Source organism: Misgurnus anguillicaudatus, chromosome 7 (assembly GCF_027580225.2).
Source record: "Misgurnus anguillicaudatus chromosome 7, ASM2758022v2, whole genome shotgun sequence".
In the NCBI taxonomy this organism is placed as follows: Eukaryota; Metazoa; Chordata; class Actinopteri; order Cypriniformes; family Cobitidae; genus Misgurnus; species Misgurnus anguillicaudatus.
In genome coordinates, this window is record NC_073343.2 from 31243675 (window position 1) to 31260987 (window position 17313).

Here is a 17313-nt window from a genome sequence, read left to right on the forward strand (position 1 = left end):
GTGCTGCTGTTTGCCATCTTTGATCTTTCTGTTTTGATAAAGCGCGTCTTGTACAACGCTGAACGCTCTCACTAGAGATTCATAGGATTTGATGAATCGATATTGAATTGAGAAACAAATAATTGCAATGCATTGATGAATCGATATTTTTACCCAGCCCTAACATATATGTACCTAAATGGTACATATTAGGGCCTTTGTAAAGGGTACTGCCCCAGTGACAGGTTTTTATTTGAGAATTCACTCTGGGCTATTTTCAACACTGGGTGAAAAAGGGATGAGCCCAGCCTGCTGGGTTGTAATTTAACCCACACTGAGTCATTTTAACCTATCACTGCATCAAATTTAATACATTTCTGAGTTATTTTAACCCAAAAGCTGAGTTTGTCTCTTTATGACCCAACGCTGGGTTGACGACAACCCTGCATTTTTTTGCGTGTTTAAGTGTAGCCTCTAAACTCAAAACTCCTCAATTATTTAGGTATCTGCTTGAATCATCTTATTGTATCCGAGCATGTAGGAATGCACTAATCTGATGATGATTATAATTTATCTGTAAACCACATCAGCTCACTCCACAGCTGTGATTTGCATAGGGTTACATTATCAGTGCTATTACAATCCTCTAATCATTTTCTATCCTTAAATTTGACCAGGCATGCACATACAGTAATTCAATGAAAAATCCCCGCTGTGTGGCCGTAAGCATCCGTCTGTGTTTAATTGAAGCCGGGTGGTGTTGACTAAGATTAAAGCGTGTGAATTGCGTTGTGAATGTGGCACGCCTTGTGGGCCAGGCCAGACCTGAAAAACCAGCTAGCACATTCAGTCAAGAGCGCTCCGATACGGCACGTCGTGTCTACCTCACTGCCAAAGACTGAAACTCTTTCTTTTGCCTACTTTGCTGTGTTTTCAATCACCTGAGGTGAATTTTTACTCATTTTCAGATGGATTCGCGGTCGTGGATTAGTCCGTATTGTTTATTTAAGCAGTGTTGAGTGCATGGACTATGCTCACCTCATCTGATTAAAAAAGGGGGAGTGGAGGAATTGATTCTGTGGAGGGAGAAGCTCCATGACAGAGACCGACTGTACAGGTGAGACACAGCTATTAAAGAAATAATACAATAGGTATTTACTGTGTTTACACCCATTGGCTTTTTGGACCTATGGTACTTTTAGTTTTTGTGTCTTCCTTAGGCAGGAGATCTAAGGGTCTCATTAGGTTAAAGACCTTCGATGTTATCCAGACTTGATCAAATAAGTCAGATGGACAGGTTGTGAATAAACAAAGCTAGTTGAATAGTTAGCATTCTTGTGCTTTTGACATCGAGGACTCTGAATATTTATACAGCCAGATTATTATCATATGTCGTACAGCTGAAATTGTAAACGTGACCAATTAAAGTGAAAAAAAATCTCACTATGTCATGTCCGTGATGTCCAGTCTATATCCAGGGAAGTTTGATTTCAGTCATTGATTTCAATCTTTGACATGACATCGGTCATTAATAAATATATATCAATGTTATATTTTCACAAATTGTTCTTTACATTATATAGGATGATTTTATGTTAATATAACTTTAGTTGGGTTTTCACGGATCCAAATACCATATATCCGTATTGATATTTTGGCATTAGAAAGTTGGTTGTTATGCCATCATATCCATTTTGTTTGTAGTGGCTTATGCGCGATAATACAATACATAATATTGAAATAAGAACCTTCTGGATTTTTGTCTGTAATTGTTCTTATGTCATCGAGAAAACCCAAGAGATTGTTTTGGTTCATACGTCCAGCGAAAATCTGACAAACAAACAATAACGTATAGAGTTTTCTTTAGCGTTACTTTCTTTTAAGCCTCTTTGATGTGACTGCAACATTAGCCTGACATTGGACACAAAGCTCTGCCCGGGCTACTGAAAGTCTTTTTGTGTCCTGGCGTTCAGGAACAATACACAGGGATACAGTAAACAACAGCGAGCCTGCATTCATTTTGATGTTCGCTTTAACTTTTCCGAGATCTGTTTTCAGACTATAGGTTTTTTTTTTTTTGAGCGAACGGTTAAGGGTTCGAGAATCTGTCCTGAGATGGGACCTGCAACCGTGAATAATGAATCGGCCCATTGTTTGAGTCAGGGGAACTGAAGATTTAGGGCAAGGATCAGCAATGGCACGTGTATAGAAACATTGTGACGTTCACTGCACACCAGACATACATGAGCACACCTGTGATTTACAGGTGGAGAAATATTAACCCAATTTCATCACATCTAAGTTTCATCATACAATAAATTCCAGCAAACCTTTATCTTCTTATTCTTATTTTTAATCTTTCACTTAGTTATGTATGATTACACTTACAGGCATGCAGCTATTTTCAAAATGATAACAGCAAATATAGAAACAAAGTTTCTTAGAAACTTAATAGATATTTGGAGATAAGTAAAGACCACACCTGTACTTTTGCTAGAAACATTATAACGCACTTTTAAAAGGTGTCACAAGAGTTAAAGGGGTTAAAGATCACCTTTAGTCATTTCCGACCCTGCAGTAAACCAACTAGTGCGTCTTCAGTGTTTTACATCAGGGGTGTTCATTTTCAAATTGTGACCCTGTTTGTGAAATCCATGCTAAAGTCTCATAGAAGCATCGAAGATTGATTTCAATCATTGATTTTAATCTTTGACATCATCTTACTCAATAATAAAGGTTATTTAACCTTTTCACAGAATGTTCTTTACAGTATGTACAGTAAATCACAAAAATGACTCTATTGGGAAAAAATGGGGCAGTATCCTTTTAAAAATTTCCTAATATGTGTACAGATATGTATACATTTGATGCCAATATGTACTTTTGAAGTACTTATATGAACTCTTCAGATGCAAATGTAATGGGTACGGCCTCTGTGACAGCTATATAGGGACCATTTTGACCACTTTTTCTGTCAATAAGGGTGACTCATACGTTTTGGTGTTCCGCTTGATAATGATAGTATAATTACTGAACAGGTTTTACATTACTGATAGCTTTTTATATGCAAATATGCACGACAGCTCATGGGTAATAAATCTCCAAATCCTGCTGTGAGTACCATAGAAAATGGTCAATCTTTTACATGAAAGAGAGAAGTGTGATACCATGTAGTTCAAATTGTGCAGTTTCCCATAGTGGAAGTTTGTTTTTACCCATCCAACCAAATCTTATCTCGGTTTGTGATATACAATAGTGTGACCGTATATAGGAAAACCCTGGTACACAGTCAGAGAAAATGGCAAAATATGTAGCCCGGCTGTCGGTGGGGCGGTACCCTTTCAAAAAAGTAAAAAGAATTCATATTAGTACTTCAAGGGTACATATTGATACCAAATATATACATATCTTTGCCTAATGGTACATATTAGGACCTTTTTAAAGGTTATTGCTCCAGTAATAGACAAAGTTTTTCTAACAGTGCATTTTAATCAAAATATCATGAATAAATTATCAGATGGAAATTTTGTCTTGATGGCTAATAGAGGGGTGGTTTCCCGGACAGGGTTTAGATTAATCCAGGACTAAGCCTTAGTTATTTAGGACATTTAAGTCGTTTTAACAAACAAACTTTACAAAAAAACTATACTTGGGTGCATCTTAAGACAAAACAATGGTACTGATATATGTTAAAGTATTTCTCTGCAAGGCGTTTTGAAATTAAAGCAGCTCAAACATGCATTTTAGTCTGGGACTAGGTTAAGCACTGTTCAGGAAACCGCCCCATAATGTTTGCATTCCCATAAGCATAGATTAAACAAACTTAAGATCACTTTTATGACTTGCCGAACATCAAACGCTTAACAACCACTAACACACACTTTCAGAAATAAAGGTACAAAATCTGTCAATGGAATGGTACCAGTGGCGGATCTAGACCATTTCAACTGGGGGGGCCAATCTGAGGCCAGTTGTACTTTTAGTGGGGCCAGTTACATTGAGACCTTATTCTTGTCATATCATTTTCTGCACTGCACTAAAGGCATTAACAGGCCAAATACCATGTTTATGCCACTGTTAAATTAAGGATGTAAAAAATAACGATCACAAAAAAATTGTAAAAATAATTTCACCCCCCACATTTAGGGGGGGCACAAGGGGGTTCAAGGTTGTTGTCACAGGGGCACTGGCCCCTGCTGGCCCCTCCCTAGAACCGCCACTGAATGGTACCCTTTCAAAAAGTACCCAAAGAGTGCATATTAGTACCTCAAAGGTATATATTGGTACTTTAAATATTGGTATTACAAAGGCACATATTTGTACCTAAATGGTACATACCAGGATCTTTTTAAAGGGTACTGCCCCAGTGACGGCTTTTGTTCCTTTATTTTTTACAGTGTATGAATAACTTTTATATAATATTTCTATGTGTAATCTAAAATAATGTGTCTTTTAATTTCATACACTTTTGATCCAGTTAACAAGTGAAATATTTTACTTTTTAAACTGAATATACTAGAAATAAGACTCTGGCAATACTTTGAAGGTTTTGTCTTGTTTTGTCCCAGCTTTGCTGTACACTTAATATAGTTTAAAGTGACTATAAATTAAATCAAGTGTCACAGTCTGACACTTGTATCAGTGAGTGTATAATAGTGTTTTATGGCGGTGTGAAACAGAACTGGACTTCATATGATTCACCTTGTAGCCCAGGCAACACAATTTACAACTATTTGCTGTTCTTTGGTGGTAGCGTGCTTGTATTTTACCTTCCATCAGCGCTGATTGCTTCTGTCAGAAATACTCAAAAGGAGCCAACCTTGAATATTATGGTGTGTCTGGAGCAAACCTGGTTGTTTTAACTTCGTAAAAGTGCTTGTGCTGAAAATAACAAGGATGCAGTTGGCGATGGTGCAAATCAATGAAGGCTGTATGTTTTCAATTGTCCTTCAAAGAGTAAAATTTTATATCGCTGTTGTGTCAGATGCAACAATTGAATATAAACAATGCAGCATTTTTAGAAACGCTTATTTGATCTGCTTTCATCTCATGTTGCTTATGGATTAGTAGGTAAAAAAAATAATTGCCTGTCAAAATTAACTTGAATTGAACCTGCTTATCCTCTGGAGGGTCACGGTCACTCAATAATTACAAGATAATATAGTTTTCCAACTACAGAAATAAAAAAATGCATGTTTGAAGTCACCTACACTCACAAGACTCTATAGCCTAACAAAAGCTTTTATATTTTACATAGAGCGGGTTAAATCTTCACATTGAGACTACGTGATCCTCTGAATATTACTCGATTCATATTACAATTATGGTAACAGTTTCAACAATATTATTGGCAACCGAAATGTATTGCTTTTGCATGATGCTCTATGCCCACTTCTAGGTATCAGTATAAGATGACTACCAATGCAACATAAAGCATTACAAAGTGGATCTTTTAAAGTGACACAAAGATATTTTTATCGATTCGCTTTTAACTAAGAAGTTTCCTTGTTCCTCTGTCCTTGTTGTTGCTGTGAACATTCCTATAACGCTCCCAACATTAATATAATGTACGGCACTAAAGGTTTTGCATGTTTTGCATTAAGACAGTGATGAAGACGCATGTTTATGTTCAATTATGTCATTTGCATCTGGCCCATCCCTTCTAAGCTTCAGGGTTTTCATCTTTTATAGACAGATTAAATCTAATGTCAAATTCACGTGTATAATTTTGAAGTTATAATGAAGCACTACAGGTCTACAGTCTAACATCAGTAATGCACAATAATCAGGGAGTTTATAGAGTAAAAAGAAATATAACCTTGATATCTTTAATATATTGATTTTAAGATTTAAATCAATGTGAAATCAATGAGTAAACTTGGATTTCACAGACAGGGTCACATTAGTAATTTTTTGGATAATGCTTCTAATTCATCCTCCAAAAAATTGCAGACCTGAAGGAAACAAAAGTTCAGTGTTCAAATGAAGCTGAAGATACGAGTGTTAAGCAATTAAAAAAAGGAAGGGAAGTTGAAGCGGTTTATTGCTGGCAAACATATAAAAGAATAATAAACATCTACATTTTTTTCCTCAACACTTCAGTTTAACCATTTTAAGGTTTTCAAATATCCATTTAATAAATTCAATTAATCAATTTAATTGATCCTGTGCAGAATATCTCAGAAGCCATAAAAGATTATGACTCACAAACGTGTGATTTCTGAACTATATAAGTCTCTCAGTAAACATAACAAATCACGTGGTTAAACTAAATGTTTCCCAAAGAAGCAGCTCGGATCTTTTTATGTTTGTTGTTTTGTAAAAGGGAAACATGTTATCTAACATGCTTTTGTTTGTATATGGGCGGTTTCCCGGACAGGGCTTATCGTATTCCCAGACTGAAATGCATGTTTGATGTGCCTTAATTTAAAAACATCTTGTACTGACATATCCTAATATATATATCAATATAAATATAATATATATCCATTTTATATTTTATATTTATATAGACGGTTTCATCGGACGCACGTGATACACGTCTGAATCCGAACCTTACTTCCAGTTTCGTTTTTTTAATGGTCTAACTAGTTGCTAAACTCATCTCTTGAACAAATGCCTCGTCAAAAATAACAAATGTTTTGGTTTCCTATGTAATCTATGTCTTGTTGTTGTTGTTGTTTTGCTTGTTATATAAATAAACTACGTTTAAAGTACTTTGTTGTTATTTATTATTAGCGGAGTTTACTGGAAGTTACTGCGCAATGCGACAGCCGCTTGTTTATATTGTTACTGCTGAAACCGTCTATATGAACAATATACATTCTTTTAAAGGGACATTCCACTTCTTTAGAAAAATGCTCATTTTCTAGCTCCCCTAGAGTTAAACATTTGATTCTTTACCATTTTGGAATCAATTCAGCTGGTCTCAAAATCTCTGGTATGGCGCTAGCACTTTTAGCATGGCTTAGCACAATCCATTAAGGGCGGAGTGCACAATGTTTGAAAGCCAATGTTGATATTTGAAATCACCTAAACAAACACGCCCCTACCCCAATAGATTCTGGACCTTCTTTTAAAAGACCCGCCCCGCACATACGCAACCCGGCAAGGATGTCGGTTAGTAGACACGCTCCTTACTGCTGATTGGCTATAAGTGTGTTTTGGTAGTCGGCCCGTCTCCTTTTCCAAAGCGTTTTTCAAACATTGTGCACTCCGCCTTTAAATGTGATTAGACCATTAGCAACGCACTGCCCGAAAACAGTCCAATGCTTTTGAAAGTAACCAAGGGGATTATTTTCAGGCAGTGTGTAATATCACTACGCCTGCTACAGTCATGTTACAGCAGCAAAGTCTTATTATTATTTCGCCAGAATGAGAGTATAGTTCCTAGCCGTATCTGCCTAGAAAAGTGCAGCTTTTAATTTTAGTACACAATTTTAGCCTTAGTACACGATGTAACGACAGAAGAGTCAAGTTTTAAATAGGAAAAATATCAAAACTTTTATTTTTTCCTGTACTAAATGCTAATGGTCTAATCAGATTCAATGGATTGTGCTAAGCTATGCTAAAAGTGCTAGCGCCAGACCTGGAGATCAGCTTAAATTATTCCAAAACGGTAAAAATCAAATGTCTAACTCTTGGGGAGCTGGAAAATGAGCATATGGAGTGTCTCTTTAAGCAAAATATTAAGATGAAATATTTTAGTTTTTGAGTAAATTGTACACTCTAAAAAAATACTGTGTTGTTTTAAACCATTATTGGGTCAAATATATAAAAAAATTGGGGTTTATTTATCCCAAAGTGTTTCATTGCCTAACTGGGAATCAGTATTTGTTTTTTCCCTTTTGTTCATTTCAGAACAATTCTAAAGATGCAAAGGAACACCACAGCGTCTGTGTCCCCGAATACAACAGCAGTCACTAAATCTAAGGAACAAATCCTCACCCAGAGTAAGTTTGTGTTTGCTGTCTGTGATAACAATACCTTTGGCATACTTTGGGATAAAGAAATGTACATTCAGTATTCACCATACTTCCTAAAACCTGTTCTACAACATGTTTCAAATAATTCACATTAAATTTTCTTCTTTAAAGTACATACTAAAAGTTACGTACTTTTTCCTGCTTTGGCATTTTTAGGTTTTGGTGAATTATTATGTGCTTATGCTTGTATATGATCTTACTAACCCATAATATTTGTAGCAGTCAGTGAGAGATGTTCACAAGTTTCTTGTGTTCACAGAGCTCAGGAGCCATGATAGCTGTAATCGTCATAGGAATAATCATCATCCTCACATTTCTGCTCATAGTTCTCAAGACGTACAACAGGTATGACAACATTTTGATGTGAAGCATTATGGTTTAGTCGCATACCATGAGGTGAACTCATTGTCTCCTAACAATAGCAAGATATTTTAAGGCTGAGGTCTAAAAATAGAATTAAACCGATTCATTTGAACAAGCCTCGGTTTCCACAAAGATAGGCCTATTGTTAGGCTTATTGTTTGTGGAGGTTGTGTGTGTCAATTAAAAGTGAGAGGAGAGAATAGACTATGTCCACCACCTCTATTTTGCTCTGACAATATGAAAATAATATTAAAAAGTCAGTTTTATACGTTCCACAAGTGACAGAGAGAGGTGTATTCGACTTCACGCGCCGCTGCGCAGACTAATCGGCGTATGACATCAAAGTAACAGCCACTACTCTCGCGGTACTTTGACGTCATATGCAGATCTTTATGCGCAACGCTACGTGAAGGTAAATGAGTACCTGAGTCCACCGTGACATCTCCGCAGCAACCCGATATCTTTGTCGAATACTCAGTCTCAATGGGTAAACACCTAAAAACGCTGTGGTAAAACGCCTTTCCGTGCTTTTGAACCTAATCCGTGTCTCGTCCCATCAGAATTTAGAATAAAAGCATAAAACGTAAAATAAAAATGTTTACAATGTATTACTAGTTTGCAGTTTAATGTACCACTTATGATAAATATGACGCGATAACATTATAGCGATAAGCAATTTTCTGACAAGACAAGAGTACGAGAAGCGACAGTTTAATCAAAAACGGATCCAGTCAGAAAAGCGTGTGGGCGGAGCTTTCCCTGTAAGCGCGCTCAGTACGTAACACGTCATTATTAAAAAAATTACCCTTTCCCAAAACACATAATCGACAGACACACAGTTTTTTTTAAATACAGTTGTTTGTTCTTATAGAGTGCACATTTTACATGTTGTAGTTTTTATTTTTTAATCTGAGGTATAATCCAAAATTGCTTTGATTGTGGTTATTAATATTCATGACGTGCATAACTTCAATCGAATGAGATTTGTGTGGGCGGAGCTGTCAGCCGCGATGTCGCGTGCTTGTCACATATTCCTGTCAAAGATACTTAAAATTATTTTTTTTTATTGAAATGTTTAATTTTTCTTTTAAATCTTCCTTTTAATAGATAATTTATATTTTTTTAATAATTAATAATTTGTCATTAACTCTATGACAGGAGAACCCATGCAAAAAGGATGATGGCAGGGAGCACCACCAAAACCAGAAAGAAGGTCTCCTCTACTACCACAAATACAAACCTGGCCATGAGCAACCTGGCAAGTTCAGTCAATGGAAGCTTTACGCATTCCAACTCCAACGCACCTTCAGAGAGCGAATTTCGCATACCACGGGTGAACCTCAGTAACATGGACCAAAGTAACGGGGAGCATTTCAGCAACACAAGCGGTTCAACCATAGTGACGATACATGATGTGCCAACAGTGGACAACACATAGCAGAACAACCTCTGGACTCACATGTGTAGAAACACAGAGACACCACGATGAACAAATCTGTGAAAGAGGCCCAAGAAATGGGGCCCAGATTCACTGCACAACTGGGGTCTTGTGGAACATTGGGTGCCTTCCAGACAAGCTCGGCATTACAGAAACCTTCAAGACCCCAAATATTATAATGAAGGACCTCAGGAACATTAAAATTGTCCTAACACTTGACATGAATATAGTTTAATGCTTCACACTGAATTTAGTGATGAAATAATATAGATTAAAAAATATATATATATTTTACTGCAAGGAGCAGAATACTGTTTATTGTTGATTTAAATGGAATTGGACATGATCAAAGGATGTCCAGTCCATTTACTGTGTATTATACCATTTGCACTCTAATAGTCTAGTCATTGTTGTACGCAAACGCATTTAAATGTTTTAACAATGCTAAATATAGCATTTAAATGCATCAGTTAACTCATGTTGTTATGTAATTAAGTTCACTTCAAGAAATCCAGACATTTCTCCAGAAATAACTTTGAGAAAATTTATTCACAACAAAACTTAAGTATTGCATAAGAATACAAGAAACAGAACGGAGAAAAATACAGCAGCGTTTGTTTATATAAACATGTAGAAATACTTTTAGAACAGTTATAGCAAGCTCTCTGGCTATCTTTCTAGTGCAATATCTCGACAAAAACACAAACACGCTCAGGCACAAGAGATCAACTCACAATTTGCCCCCAAAAAAACCAAACAAAAAAACAATTACAGCCAAAAAGGAAATAATTTTAGTACTACTCCAAGGCAACCAAGAAGATTAGTCCTTTCATTTGAACAATGATAGTGTTATTGTTTAATATTGAGTGCAAAAGTGAATTACAGGCCATGGATATTATATGTTAAATGATTGTTAAACGTACCTGATCGAAGCAGTCCTCAAAAACCTTACAGAGAGTGGATTAGTCTGAATCTACAGCGTCCATCTATTGCTGAAGAATATTGTTAACTGATAAGAGTTTGAGGAGTTTCTGTATTACTTCACGATCAAAGAGAGCACATAAGGCATTGACCTTTTATAAGCTTGGTTCATTTGATAAAGAGAAAAAAAAACATGACACTATAAATAAAAGTATTAATACATAGCAGATTTTACCTGAGAAGTAAAAGGTGCCAGATTTATTATGGCACACATCACATATGCAACACATCATGGCCTTTAAGTTAGTAAAATACTGAGAAATTAATGAAAACAAACCTAGCTTTTGGACACTTGTTAAACGTCAGATAATTAAGTGCTTAAGTTAAGTGCAGTATTTCAAGGGGACTTAAGACAGCCGGGCCATACAAAATTATTTTTCTTGCTGGTAACTTTCTAAGTGCTCATAATTATAAATTGTGCCACTTAATTTCACCTGATTTAAAGGGTTAAACTCAAAATAAGGAAGATATTCATCAGCCAGTCGTTTGGTCTCTCCATGTATGCTTTGCACACTAAAGCGGAAGCATTATATCAAGAGAAAAAGTTAACGTACACGCAAAATTAATTTTTAGCGATAGCAGAGAATTACAGAATAGAAAAATAAATATCATTCCACCAAGTTCTGCCTTCATTGGAGAGCAAATTAAGGGAAAAATAATATATATTTATATATATATATATATATATATATATTTTTAAACACATGGAATAGATGTTATATACAAAATTCACGATGCAAGTACTCCACGTTGGATTACATTGGAACCGTAACGTCTTGTCATTGGATCATGACTTCGTAGTCTTTGGCTGTGACACCTTTTGCCCTGCTCTGATTGGCCAAGCTCAGACTCTTTCACGTGACTTCGGTTCTCACTTCCTGTTCTTAGCCTGGTTCTAAGCGGAGGCTCTTCCACCTCACTTTCTTCCTGTCCATCTTTCCCCCCTGCAGTTTTCTCACTTCTTTTAGGAATTCTGAAACTGCCCCAGTTTTTCAAATGCCGACCAGATGTTCCATTTGGCACAAGTTTTCCTTGATGCTGGCTTGCGTGTGTCTTTCTTTGCGATCCATTGTCAATCAAATTGTTTTCCTCTGCCTCATTCTTCCCCGAATCCTCCAGGAGCTTGCACCGCCGCAGTTTATCTTTCACGGACACAGTCTGTTCCCATAGCTTGTTTCTCCGCCTCCTGTCCTCTAGGGGGCGCTCAGTCTCATCATTATCATTTCTCTGGGACTCGATGGCCGTGCTCCCCCTCAGCCTGCCATCTGAACGTTTCACTGTAGTCTCATTTCTCAAAATCTTACAACTTCCAGAGGTCGAATCAACGACCTCCTCAGAATTAGAAACCTTGTCCGTGATCAAGCCTTCCAGTCTGGTCATCTTTGCAGGCTTGCTTGTTTCTATATCAACTGAGGGATGTTTCGAGTTTCTGTAATGGTTGCTTCCCTTCTCGTAAGTCTGAACCGTGGAGCCCAGTACGCTATTCTGCCCACGGTGACCTTTCAGAGGTTGCGGGGATGCTGGAGGTGCCGCCCGGAAATAAAACATAGCCTCCTCCAAACGTCTTGTAGAAGATATGCCTGATGTTGTGACCAAAAATGGAGGAATAAACAAAAGAAGGAATAAACATCAACCTTTTTTTTCCTTCTCCAATGCAGAAATGTAATATAAGCTATAATGCTCACCGGCGACCCGTCCCTTCTCCAGCAGTCGGATGTGATGGTGAAAGATCTGCTCCTGTACCCGACACACGGTTCGTTTTATCCTCTCCCGACGACTGACCATGTACGTCAAATTTCGTACCTGAAAACACACATATTTATGTGAGGTACAGTAATGACACAGAGAATAAGTTTCAGTACTTAAGCCAAAATAAAGAGGACACTTATTATATTAAGCTATATTAAGCGACCTTCCTCTTAGATAGGTTTAAAAAAAAAAAGCATTACAGTATTCATTGCTACCTACCCGCTCTAGATCTTGTCTTAAATGGGTAAAAAGGCGGAGTCGACGCAAAAGAACTTCCTGTTCCCGTCGGGCAAGGCTGTCTTCTTCTTCTTTCTTTGGCATTATGAGTGGCTGGTTAAAGTTGACCTTTCTTTTCAACTTCCAGTATTGGAACAAAAAGTCCACCATTTCCAGGGGTAACTGAAGGTGTTCGGCAACCTCATCTGCAGCGACAAAGCGATAAAACTCATCTTCGAGTTGCTGGACTCGAAGCTTTCGCTCGCTGACTCTCGTCTCTTCTTGGTTTTGCGCGCCTCCTGGTTCGGAAGAGAAATTGACCCCCCTGTTTCTCCCATTCTGCATCTTCAATGGTCTAACTTCATCATCTTCACTCCAGTCCATGCCTGAGTGCTTGGGACAAAAGGATTTAAACTTGACTTCGTCCGCCTCGGTGAGGATTGTGTTCATCTTCAAACCATAATGTAGTCCACAGGTTACGTGAAAAGCCACGCGGCAACTTTTGGCAGAACACTGGTTTAATAAAAGCAATAGCGATATTAGAAAAGATAAATAAAACAATATTTTGACACATTTAAAAATCATAAAATTTGGTTTATTAATATAGTAGAGGTGACGTACCTGTATACAAGCTCCGGTTTTCTCTTTACACAGACAGCATATTAATGCCCATCTGTTGCTGGGTATATGAGACACATTAGTGATAGGCTCCATCTTCTCAGGGTTACCAATGCTTACCTAGATACAGAGAGATAAAGAAAGAGACACCAATCATAACAAAGACCAGCCTGCACGCGTTTAATATTTTTCTAAAGAGAAAATGACCTGTGCTCGGGGAAACAAAATTGCTGAATAATATTTGCATCTAATGTTTTTCTACACGGCAAGCACTCCTTACTTCTGGTATCCAGAGAGCACAGCTAACGTGCACCCACTTAGTCCCGCTGCGGGTGGGTTTCATAGCTCCGCCTTTCTTCGGGCACAGATGGCATTTGGGAAAGATGCCCAGCGCACAAGTACGGCAAAGCCAGCTGCCCTCTGGAACCTTCAGTATACCGTAACACGCCTGTGGGGAGGACGAGCATCTTATTGTCATGCGGTACATACATGCATCAATTTATAAACGTGTAAATATCATGTGCGCATACCTGGTGCACGCATATGTTGCACTTGTCACAGAACACCATCTCGTTTCCGTCCTCGCCGTCGGGTGATTGACAGACGTCACAGACCACGTCTTCATCGTATTCGATTCCGAGTCCCTCTTCGGTCTCCATGGCGTGACTCATGTTGTCATAGCAACGCCTTTCGAACTCCTCCATGACCCGCTCCATAGTCAGCTCATCCAGGGATTGCATACCTACAACCAAATTGATTTCAAAATTAAAATTTGCCTGTTGGAGTGCATGACGAGTAGGTTTTAGGTTGAATTTAGCTCACCCATCTTACTGAACTCCTCATTAGCGATCTCCAGCCAAGCGACGTCCTCTTCATTCAGGTCATATCGGCACATGCCATCAGCTAGCGTTTGAATACCAACATACCCCAGCATGCTTGACTCCGAAGAGCGAATCAGCTTCTTCGGTTTGACGAACAGGGCGGTAGGGCATTTCTCAGCTAATGCACTAAGGGAATAATTAATTCAATAAATGTGAGTCATTGAATGAATGTCCGACGTCTTAAAAAGTGTAAAAACGAGAAGAAAATCTTCATACCGCACTTTAGGTTGCGGTATGGATTCAGGGCTGACAGGGACTTGAACTCCTTTCTCCCATTCCTGTCGCCAGGGATCGGCCAGCTCATAATAATCTTCCGGATTCAGCTGGTATGAGTCATGAAGCTTCATAGCAGTTATTAGGTCTGTTCTGAACACCTGGAAGAGGGGGAGATAAAAGGGGCACAAGTTTGGGAAAATGTGCTTGGTGGGGCATCTTCAAAAGCAATTTCTAGGGTGGATAGATTGTATTTTTTTATCTGTAAACGGGTGGCAGTTGTGTTTATGACATTAGAGTAAAACTTACCTCTGATGGTCTCTTTCCATTCTGTTTCCTGTGCTTGGAATTGGAGTGTTGAGACCAGGATGTGTTACCTAAATGAAACAGAAACACACTTGTTACTGCAGTCATCAATTAAATCAGATTAGTAACTTTTCTTACTATACAGTACAACATTTTCACCTAGTTTGCATTTTAAAAATAAGGGCTTGTGCTGGGTATAGGGCTGTATTCTTTTTTTTTTTTTAAGGTGAATGTTTCTTTACCAAAAACACTGAATAGGGTTCTCTTAGAAGCCTAATAGAAGAGAAGGCAGTGACTACTCACTTCCATTGTCTGAATCCTCACTGGTGCTCGGGACACGGCTTCGCTTCATCATCAGCTGCCGTGGCCTTCAAGTGATCCAGAAATCTGCAGAGGGGTTATTAAACATTAGAGGAACATTCCTGAAAACTGATCCTGCACTGTTCACTGCTGAGTGTGCTTTCCATTTAACCAGCCAGAACTTGTCAGACTAAAGTCAGCACAACAGACCAGATAGATATAGGCTAGTTATTTGGCTCGGTGGAGATTAACCTTCTATAACATGCATTATTTGTTTTTATATATATATAGGTAAATCTGGCATTCAAGGAACGTCTTTATAGGCTTATTTGATCACGTTACCACACGTAGTATTGTTTTCTACAATTTTATTCAAACGACTTGTTAGATATGCAAATCATTTTTCATCTGTTATACATTTAATAACATACAATCAGTTTTAAAAACCAAGTTCAGACATATTTTTTACTAAAGACAACTTTCCTAATAATTATATAAATCAAGCTGTCAAGATCTAAATTATCATTAAATATAAATACATATCATTAAATATAAATACATATATATATATATATGTGAAAAACTAGAAATAGAACATAAAAATAAATCCACAGTCCTTATTAGAAAAGCAGTTTATAAAATATATATGCTTTTTTTTACATTTTCCTTCACTATCTGAAGCAAGTCGTTCAAAACAACAGACTGTCAATGTTCCGTGACGTCATAACACAGACATCTACTGAGAAATAAACGTAATTTTTACATTTCAGCGGAACGTGCAACTTTTGTTTTGTTTAAAGAATGGGCATGGACCCTCAGCAGATGTTAATATCTTGACACAGATAAAATATTTCACCACTTAACACGCATTTCAGTAACAACAACACGTTTCTTTCTACATAAACAGCAGTACAAACTCTCCATGCAACGGTAGACCACGCCCCTTAACGTCAAATGGCTGTCCATTTCAATGCCGGTTCAAAATTGACAACAAAAATATTAACACGTACACTTCTATTTACCACAATCATTTTACAATGCTTGTCAAACAATCACGTTTGCATACTGTTTGTGAATGTGATGTTGTTGGATTTTAAGAACGACCTTAATTATAAACACTATGTTTTGGGCATTGTCGTTCGATCCGAAAAAAACTATTTCACGAAAATATACGTTAACCGTAGCTAGAAATCGCTTTAACCATCTAACACGCGTGGTTATAATATTATGCAATATCGCTAATTTTTTACACCATCTGGCAAAACTAAATTCGCACCAGCCCAGTCCGTGACACGCGGGACAGAACCACCTTTAAATCCAATCCACCCCACAACATTTTAATATAATTCAATAATTTAAGTGAGTTGTGCAAAATATGGACACTCGTATAATGCTATGTACTTGTTCAACGTCAAAACTTTTCGATTAAATAACATACGCCGTCAGGCCAGGACGCGCGCGCCGAATTTGCGATATGACGCTGAACACACAAACGTGCACGCGCTGTCATACACAAGTACCCAGGGCCCACGGTTTACGCGATTCAAAGTAACTAACGTTACCAAACATAAAACAAACCACACCAAGGGTTTATAACAATTTATAAAGAGGCCAGATAGATGTAAAAATGTATTCGGGGCAGCATCTGAACCTGCTGAACTATATCGTTTGGCGCCATTTTAATGACGTGCTACTGCACCGGATCATCTGCATGAAGAGCTCGCGGAAATCCTGGATAACACTGCACGCACGCATGAACGAAAATAAACCCATCTCTGCTTTTAACCACATCTATAGCATAAGACAGAAAAAAGATGCAATGTACCTACATAAAATGGCCTTGCTGATCCCGCGCTGGCGTTTCTTAAGCAGTAATGCTTGCTCAGAGTTTGAGTAGTCGCTTGTCCTCCACCCCACACACACACAAATACATGCAGGTTACGTATGCGCTGTTTTCCTCATCCTCCACCATCAGGCTGAGGGCGCACACAAATTTTTGATGAAGACGAACCTCTCATAGCCTCGATGGTTTTCGTTTTTTCATACCGAGATATATATTATATATAAATAGTCAAAACCGTTTAAATGTTTAAAGTCGAGTTTCTTTACAATTTTTTTTATTTATTTATTTATAATTGTGGCAACATATTGAAGTATTTTAAAACACAAAAAGCAGCCACTAAGAGTCCAAAACAGATACTAAATAAAGTGCATCTCATTGTGAGACCTTAAGTCTAAGATTTTTTTTGGTATAACTAATTCCCATAGTTTTATTTGTTAGTTC

At 37.7% G+C, this 17313-nt stretch overlaps 2 protein-coding genes across 7 annotated transcripts; one reads left to right on the forward strand and one right to left on the reverse strand.

Moving 5' to 3' along the window:
• The first annotated feature begins 802 nt into the window (after nt 1-802).
• ncmap (non-compact myelin associated protein) lies at nt 803-10065 on the forward strand. The gene is made up of 4 exons (XM_073869728.1): nt 803-1096; nt 7840-7927; nt 8221-8309; nt 9486-10065. Exons 2-4 carry the CDS (start codon nt 7853-7855, stop codon nt 9763-9765), a joined length of 444 nt encoding a protein of 147 aa, XP_073725829.1. The 5' UTR covers nt 803-1096; nt 7840-7852; the 3' UTR covers nt 9766-10065.
• A 230-nt stretch (nt 10066-10295) lies between these two features.
• On the reverse strand, nt 10296-17026 carry jade1 (jade family PHD finger 1). 6 transcript variants are annotated; one of them, XM_055171592.2, is made up of 11 exons: nt 16855-17026; nt 15033-15116; nt 14733-14800; nt 14427-14584; nt 14152-14336; nt 13860-14071; nt 13610-13777; nt 13333-13449; nt 12715-13224; nt 12432-12549; nt 10296-12326 (listed from the first exon to the last, which is right to left on the reverse strand). In XM_055171592.2, exons 2-11 carry the CDS (start codon nt 15082-15084, stop codon nt 11476-11478), a joined length of 2439 nt encoding a protein of 812 aa, XP_055027567.2. In that variant the 5' UTR covers nt 15085-15116; nt 16855-17026; the 3' UTR covers nt 10296-11475. The 6 variants fall into 6 exon arrangements, with proteins under 6 accessions (XP_055027567.2, XP_055027566.2, XP_055027568.2 ...); XM_055171591.2 differs by having other exon boundaries at nt 16859-17025; XM_055171593.2 differs by lacking the exon at nt 16855-17026 and adding an exon at nt 16613-16740.
• Between the last annotated feature and the right edge of the window lie 287 nt (nt 17027-17313).